Source organism: Octopus bimaculoides, chromosome 28 (genome assembly GCF_001194135.2).
Source record: "Octopus bimaculoides isolate UCB-OBI-ISO-001 chromosome 28, ASM119413v2, whole genome shotgun sequence".
NCBI classification, from domain to species: Eukaryota; Metazoa; Mollusca; class Cephalopoda; order Octopoda; family Octopodidae; genus Octopus; species Octopus bimaculoides.
In genome coordinates this window covers 12,888,368-12,897,505 of record NC_069008.1, presented here as the reverse complement: position 1 = coordinate 12,897,505, position 9,138 = coordinate 12,888,368, and the positions used below count along the sequence as shown (strand labels likewise).

Below are 9,138 nucleotides of genomic sequence, written 5' to 3'. Positions count from 1 at the left end.
AAATGTGAAATAAAGACCCCTTCAGTCATGACTGACCATGGGATTGCACCTAGAAAGTTCCCCTCTGAGGCACAAGTCCAGGCAAGGTTTTTTATGGAAGACCAGCAGTCACCCATGCATACCAGCCTCCCCTATCCACACCACCAATATTATCCAAGTCCATCGGCACTGGCAACGATCTCGCTCGACTGTCTTTTCACGTGCCTCTGGCACAAGTGCCAAGGAGGTGACGTTGGTAACGATCAACGGCCACAAATATTCTACACAGCTCAAATTCTGCATACTTTCCAAAAACTTTTTTTCCATTTTGCAATAATACAGACACATAAGTAGTTTAGTTTTTCATCATCATCACTTAACGTCTGTGTTCCATGCTAGCATGGGTGAGATGGTACCACAAGAGCTGGCCATGCCAAAGCCTGCACTGGACTTCTGTGCTTGTTTTGTCAGGATTTTTACAGCTGGATGCCCTTCTTAAACCAACCACTCAGCAGAGTGGACTTAGTGCTTTTCATGTGGTACAAACGCAGGCAAGGTGAGTAGTGCTTTTTATGTGGCACAAGCACAGGTGAGGTCAGTTTTGGCAAGGTTTTTACAGCTGGATGCCCTTCCGAACGCCAACCACTTTACAGTGTGGACTGGGTGCTTTTAAGTGGCACCTGCACTGACAGGGTCACCAAGTAACTTGCAAGACAAAAGACGGGAAGAGGCATTGGAGGAGGTGATGATGAAAAGGTTATAGTGAGACAGATAAAGGTGTCTTGCTGAAGAGGAAGTACAAGGTTACAGAGAGAAGAAGAGAAATATAATATAAGTTATTTATTTACTTGTTTCAGTTATATGATTGTGGCCATGCTAGAGCAGTGCCTTTAGTCGAACAAATCAACCCCAGGACTTATTCTTTGTAAGCCTAGTAATTATTCTATCGGTCTCTTTTTCTGAACCGCTAAGCTACAGGTACATAAATATACCAACATCAGTTGTCAAGTGATGGTGGGGAGACAAACACGGACACACAAATACATACATATATATATATATACGACGGGCTTCTTTCAGTTTCTGTCTACCAAATCCACTCAGAGGGCTTTGGTCGGCTATAGTAGTAGACACTTGCCCAAGGTGCCATGCAGTGGGACTGAACCCAGAACCATGTGGTTGGTAAGCAAGCTACTTACCACACAGCCACTCCTGCATGTTTTTGAGTTACAAAAAATTTGTCATGATATCTAGATTTTTCTTTTGTTAAATAAAGATTCATGTAAATATTTCTGTCGCTTATGTCTTTATACACTCCCTATCTTTTTCTCTTCTATATTACTATATATGCCTATATGGTTTGTACAATGGTACATTAAGGATCTTTTTTTATTTGTTCTACCGAATACATCCATATATTGTGGCTGCGAAGACTTGTCGAGGCAAGTGAAATCGAACTAAATTCGACAACTGGCACCCGTGCCAACGTTGTCTCCTTCATTGGACACGAAACTCAGCTTGCGAAGACTTATTGGGGCAAGCGAAAGTGAAATCAGGATAGCACCTGTGCCCAGCGTCGCCTTTCTGGCACTTGTGTCCGTGACATGTGTAAGGATTTTCAAGCGAGATCGTTGCCAGTGCCCCTGGACTGGCTCTTGTGTGGGTGGCACATAAACTACACCATTTTGAGCGTGGCCGTTGCCAGTACCGCCTGACTGGCCTTAGTGTGGGTGACACATAAAAGCACCCACTACACTCTCTGAGTGGTTGGTGTTTAAGAAGGGCATCCAGCTTTAGAAACTCTGCCAGATCAGATTGGAGCCTGGTGTTGCCATCCGGTTTCACCAGTCCTCAGTCAAATCGTCCAACCCATGCTAGCATGGAAAGCGGATGTTAAATGATGATGTGTGTGTCTACCACCGTTTGACAACCAATGTTGATTTGTTTATGTCCTCATAGCTTAGCGGTTTAGCATAAGAAACTGACAGAATAAGTACCAGACTTAAAAAAAAAAAAATTACTGAGGTTGATTCACTTTCCTCAAATGTCTAAAGTGTTTCCCTAATATAAATACAGTTCAATGACTGAAAGATGTAAAAGATAAATTATCCCCTCAGTTTTATTAACTGACAATAAATGGTGTGTATAAAATGGTAGCATGTGTATGACAGTTGTTTCCAACTCCATTTCCAATCACACTTAAATCACAAATTTGTCATGAGTGCAGACTCCACTTCAGCCAACCAGAACTTTTTGTTCACATGATAGATTTTAGAATTTTCCTTCAAAGGCCTTAAAAACAGAGACTTTAAGAGCAAAACGCCAGAGGGAGATCAGATTCTGTTGAAGTGACCTCAGGTGAATTTCCTTTTTTATAGCTGTTCTCATAGTTGCATACTCAAACCAGTGTGATTCTCCTAATAGCTATTTTCACAACTCTATATCCAACCTGGAGATAAATGAAGCATTAATGCTGCTATACGTAATTGCAGCAATGTGAAAGATCAGCCTAATTATGAATTATCTGTTGAAGAACTCTGACACCTGTAAAACATGATGTTGTCCCATATAAGATTGACTTCGTCTGATTGCACGAAGCCGTGTAATAAGGTAGCAATAAATTATGTATATATATATAAGTGACATCAAGTTATTGTAATAACCAATATTACAGGCACAAGACCAGTGATTTTGAGAAAAATGGCAAGTCAGCTGGATCGGTACTTTACTTTATTGACAGCGAAAGGATGAAGGCCAAAGTGGACCTATGTTGGATTTGAACTCAGAATGTAAAGAACTAAGCACTTTGTCCGGCGCTGTATCTATAAGTTCATTGCCTTAGAATCATTCATTTAATCGAAAGCAACATTGCCGTTAAAACAGCAGAAATAATGGGTAATATTACCCTTACAAGGCGGAAAAAGTTGTCAACGAACACATTCGACGCTTCTTATAAAAACAAATGTAAGTTCGTTTATATATATACACGCGCGGTTGTTACGTTCATTTACTGTCATTTCTTAAGGTTTTCTCCGCATATTTTCCTAGATTTATAATTCGAGGAGGATTTGCTTGCTATTTCCAGCATATCGAACAAACACATCGAGGCTCCCTCATTGCTACATAATAATCATTTGATTTCATATCCAGTTTGGGTAGAACTAAAGGTATCACTCAATATGATTAAAGGTGTTTTCTGAATGTATTAAATTATATTAGCGACTTTTAACTTATGTCACCGGTATCAGTGGAGCAGGAGAAAATTGTCACAGACACCGCTTACCATGTATGTTTATAATTTGTTCAGTTAATCATTTGTAGTAATTACATTCTGTTAACGGTAGACGTTTATGTTTATGGATAAGATAGGGCAACCTACATGTTTTAGGGCTGGTGTTCCATCAGCTCCGTAATTAAACATTTCATTTCATCACAAACCATGTTACATCGTTGATTGAGTGTTTCCTTTCTTAGAAGTTCTAATCAACAACTAAAAGTAAGAGAACAATTTATCCGGTCATTCTTGACCTTTTAGATGGCTAAAGTACCCATTATCTGGATCACCATCACAACACATTATCTACTTTTCTACTCTCCATAGTAAACAATTCTGATTTATCAAGAGCGCGTACATATATTTGGTATCTACATATAAATATATACATTTTCTTTCAATTACATCGCTCTTACTCAATAACTTTACCTCCCCAACCTTTCTTAATACAAAAAAAACAATTCTGTTTTTCTAACAACAATATGCATGTGCCTCAATCAACAAAAAACTTTCCCCTGTTAAGTAGAAAATACACTATGCTACATATTTTCCACACATACAGAGACCCTATGATATCTAAAGCAAGGAACTGAACTAAGTTATATACACAGACATTTCTCAGTTTTTAAGAATTCCTCGGTAATTAATATGGAAAACGTTAATTATTTGGATAGTTCCAACATAAATACTGTTACTCAAGCATGCATCGATGAGAAACCTATGCAAAGTGAATCATTAACTAAACAAACATCAGTAATTGGAAATATTCTTGAATATTCTTGTGAGATTTGTAAGAAAAGTTTCTCTTCACAAGATGAAGTCTTGACACACAGAGAAATACACAACAGCAAAAAACTATTTCACTGTGAAATATGTGGGAAGCATTTTTCGTCTAACAGTAATTTAACAACCCACAGAAGGATACACACTGGAGAAAAACCTTTCCACTGTGAGACGTGTGGAAAGTCTTTTACTCAAAATTCGAGTCTTGTTATCCACAAACGAAGTCACACTGGGGAGAAACCCTTTTACTGTGAAATATGTGCGAAATCGTTTGTTTCTAACAGTGATTTCACAAAACACAAAAGAATCCATAATGCAGAAAAACCGTTCCACTGCGAGATATGTAGGAAATCATTCTCTGATAATACTAGTCTAACTGTTCACAAAATGATACACACTGGAGAAAGACTGTTTCATTGTGAAATATGTAGGAAATGTTTTATGAATAATTCGAGTCTTGTTATCCACTTACGGAGTCATAGTGGAGAAAGACCATTTCACTGTGAAATATGTGGAAAATCTTTTTTCAAAAACAGTGATTTAACAAAACACAAAAGAATTCACACTGGAGAAAAACCATATCATTGTAATATATGTGGGAAATCTTTCTCTGATAAATCTAATCTTTCAGGTCACAAACGTAGTCACACGAGAGAAAAACCATATCCTTGTGAAATATGTGGGAAATCGTTTGTCTCTAAAAGTGTCTTAAAAACACATTGTCGATTACACACTGGAGAAAAACCATTCCACTGTGAAATATGTGGGGAATCATTTATCACTAAAGTTCTCTTAAAATCACATGAAACAATACACACAGGAGAAAAGGTATTTTGCTGTGAAGTGTGTGGGAAATCTTTTACTAACAATTCTCATCTTTTAGTTCACAAACGTAGTCACACTGGAGAAAAACCTTATCATTGTGAAATATGTGGAAAATCATTTGTTGATAACAGTGTCTTAACGAAGCACAAAAGAATCCACACTGGAGAGAAACCTTTCCAGTGTGAAACATGTGGAAAATCGTTTCTCTCTAACAGTGATTTAACAAAACACAAAAGAATCCACACTGGAGAGAAACCATATTGCTGTGAAGTATGTGGAAAGTATTTTGTGTACAACAGTGATTTTAACAGACACAAAAGAATACACACAGGGGAGAAACCTTATCATTGTGATATATGTGGTAAGTCATTCACTGATAATTCTAATCTTGTTGGTCACAAACGTAGTCACACTGGAGAAAGTAGTTATTGTTGTGATATATGTGGGAAATCATTCTCTGTTAACTCTTGTCTTGTCATTCACAAACGTTGTCACACTGGAGAAAAGCCTTATCATTGTGAAATATGTGGTAAATCATTTGCTGATAATTCTCATCTTGTAGTTCACATACGTAGTCATACAGGAGAGAAGCCCTATCAGTGTGAAATGTGTAAGAAATCATTTGTCTCTAAAAGTGTCTTAACAATACACCATAGAACGCACACTGGAGAAAAACCATTTCACTGTGAAATATGTGGAAAATCCTTTATCACTAATGGCGTCTTAAAAACACACAAAATAATACACACTGGAGAGAAACCATTTCACTGCGAAGTGTGTGGGAAATCGTTTATCACTAACAGTCTTTTGAAAAAACACAAACAACTACACATTTGAAGGAAATTTTTTCCACTGTGAAGTATGAGAAATCCATCTCTTGTAAACCAAAATGTTTTCGATTCCTTGCAACAAATATTGAAAAATATCATGATGAAATATGTCAGAAATCCTTCTCTTTGAATTATGAGTTTGTCATCGAAAGATGTGCATTTGTTTGAGAGCAGTCCTTTCACTGAGGTATTTGAGAAATCATTTGTGTGATGGTTTGGGTGTTGGACTTGTTAGATTGTGGTTTCGATTCCTGGACTGGGCAACCTGTTGTGTTCTTGAGCAAAATGTTTCATTTCATGTTGTTCCAGTCTAGTCAGCTGGCAAAAATGAGTAATTCTACAATGGACTGACATTCCATTTCAGTGAGGAATATATACGCCATAGGAACCAGGAAAGCAGCGCTATGAATCTATATGACTCAGGAAGGAACTTTACTTTACTTACTAAACTTGTAGTTGGCAAATAAATGTAAACTGGGTTAAAAATTATACTTAGGTGAAATGTGTGGACAACCATTTTAGTGTGAACTAAGGCTACTTTTGCAAAAAAAAAAATTACCATTGTGAAATGAATTGGAAACCATTTCTGAATTCAAGTCTTGTAATTCACAAATACATCGTGGAAAATTATTAATTTTCTGTTTTCATTAAATTTTCTTATAGAGATACAATCATATTAATCATGTCTGGAAAACACAGGCCTTAAAATGTTACAGATGTAAGAATAAAGGGGAAATTATTCTATATGATAATTATGTTAGAAAAGCAAATATATACAAGAGTAAAGCATTGAGATAATTTGTTGAAAACATTATAAGTAGAAATGAAAAATAAAGAAATAAAAGATGGACTTTAAGAATCAACACAGAAAGTGAGTGTTTGATTATTTGAAAATATAAAAGGAAACAATACTTTCTTTCATCAATTACCATAATTACTTGTACATTAGTGACAGAGGTAGTATTAATACCAAGAGTTAGTTATTCCCACTTACACATGGATGTTGCATTAGAACAAACTATGTGCTTACTCTGGTATATATATATATATATATATATGTATATGTATGTATGTATTTATGTGTGTATACCTGTGTTTGTCTCCCTGCCATTGCTTGACAACCAATGCTGGTGTGTTTATGTCCCCATAACTTAGAGGTTCTGCAGAAGAAACTAATAGAATAAATACTAGGCTTACAAAAAATAAGTCCTGGGGTTGATTTCTTTGACTAAAACCCTTTAAGGTAGTACTCTACCATGGCTGCACTCAAATGACTGAAACATGGACAAGAATAAAAGAATACACACACACACACACACACACATGATGGGCTTCTTTCAGTTTCCATCTACCAAATCCACTCACCAGGCTTTAGCCAATTTTGAGCTATAGTAGACTGCACTTGCCCAGAGTGCCAGGGACTGAACCTGGAACCAAGTAGTTGGGAAGCAAACTTCTTGTTACACTGCTATGCCTGCATCTGTTGTGTTTCTTAAATCAGCACACTTGATATTTTATGTTTAGGATGTTTGACATTAGATTAGTAACCACCAAAGTCTTAATCAATATATAAAACTAGCTGGTCCGGCCCATGCCATAAAAAGTGATGGCTAATTGTAGTATTTTATGTGTAAATATGGATGGTAAATCAAATTAATACATTTGTCAATGTTCACATACATTCACATACTTCCCTTGTACATGCACACATACACACATATACAAACACAGAGTTGACATGCTGTTTGATTTTTCTTTTCAGCATTGAATGTTCACCATCTCACCAGTTTGCCATCACCCCTTCCTTTCTCATTCATATGGTGTGACGGAGAAAAACACGAGAGTATTATTGTAGTAGATGCCTGCAACATCAACATTGTTTAGCATCTGCTTTCCATGTTGGCATCAGTTAGACGGTTTGACTGAAAACTGGTAAGCTGGGGACTGCTGGATGCCCTTCTTAACACCAACCACTCCAAGAGTGTAGTGGGTGATTTTTACATGCCACTAGCACAGGTGTTGGTTATGCAACACCTGTATTGGCCATGACAACGTTCTCACTTGGTTTGACAAGTCTACACAAGCACAGCATATTGCCAAAGGTCTCAGTCACTTGTTACTGCCTCTGTGAGGCCCAAAGTTCAAAGAGGTGCCTTTTTATGTGCCACCGGCATGGGTGCCGGGTATGCAACACTGATATCAGCAATGACTAAGCATAACAACGAAGCAATGAGCTGGCAAAATCATTAGTGAACCAAGCTAATTGCTTAGCAGCATTTCATTTGTTTTTACGTTCTGAGGTCAACTTTACTGTTCATTCTGTCAGCTTCAGTAAAATAAAAACCAGTTCAGCACTGGGGTCGATGTGATAGTCTTACCCACTTTTCCAAAATTGCTGGCCTTGTGCCAGAATTTGAAATTAGTATTACATAGGCGCAGGAGTGGCTGTGTGGTAAGTAGCTTGCTTACCAACCACATGGTTCCGGGTTCAGTCCCACTGCGTGGCACCTTGGGCAAGTGTCTGCTACTATAGCCTCGGGCCGACCAGAGCCTTGTGAGTGGATTTGGTAGACGGAAACTGAAAGAAGCCCATCGTATATATATGTGTGTGTGTTTGTCCTCCCACCAACGCTTGACAACCGATGGTGGTGTGTTTATGTCCCCGTAACTTAGCGGTTCGGCAAAAGAGACCGATAGAATAAGTACTAGGCTTCCAAAGAATAAGTCCTGGGATCGATTTGCTCGACTAAAAGGCAGTGCTCCAGCATGGCCGCAGTCAAATGACTGAAACAAGTAAAAGAGTAATAACAATAAGGCAGTGAGCTGGCAGAATCATCAGCATGCTGGGCAAAATGCTGCCAAGCATTTTGTCCATCTTTACATTCCGACTTCAAATTCTGTTGATGTCGACTTTGCCTTACATCTTTTTGGGGGTCAATAAAATAAGTACCAGTTGAGTACTAGGGTTGATGTAATCAACTTACTCCCTTCCCCAAAGTTGCTGGCATTGTGCCAAAATTTGAAACTAATACTGCCATATATATATATATATATACAATAACATCACCTTTCTTTTCCATTGTAATTAACGAGGCAGTGTCTCTGTTAACCCAATACAACCTGTCACATGGTTGGGTCACAGGCAACTAAACTACAGGGTGTCCACAAAGTCTGGGTACATGGGGATTAACACATACTTTAAGAAATTACTATTGGGTTATCCAGAAAGTTTGTGCTGATTTATAGTAGCTTACCTTTCGACTTATTTTAGAACATGGTTGAGTCCATAAATTAAGATTTGACTACACTTCCATTTAGAGCACAGTTTAAGCTATCTTTTCGTGGAAGAAGGTTTATGTTCCTATAACCTTTGTTAATTTTGTAACCCTTTAAAATGGAAGATAAAAAAGTTCATTTTCGGCACTTGATGCTTTTCTTTTTCCGTAA

General features: G+C 37.7%; 1 protein-coding gene and 1 long non-coding RNA gene across 2 annotated transcripts in view; both read left to right on the top strand.

The window, feature by feature from the left end:
* Nucleotides 1–3,160: 3,160 nt before the first annotated feature.
* Nucleotides 3,161–9,138, top strand: part of LOC128251168 (uncharacterized) — an 11,577-nt gene continuing 5,599 nt past the window's right edge. Inside the window, exon 1 of the long non-coding RNA XR_008267004.1 lies at nt 3,161–3,265. This is a non-coding gene — a long non-coding RNA (uncharacterized LOC128251168). The remainder of the gene's footprint in view (nt 3,266–9,138) is intronic.
* On the top strand, nt 3,274–6,864 carry LOC128251162 (zinc finger protein 850-like). Its single transcript, XM_052977665.1, has one exon. The coding sequence runs from the start codon at nt 3,902–3,904 to the stop codon at nt 5,696–5,698; it is 1,797 nt and encodes a 598-aa protein (XP_052833625.1). The 5' UTR covers nt 3,274–3,901; the 3' UTR covers nt 5,699–6,864.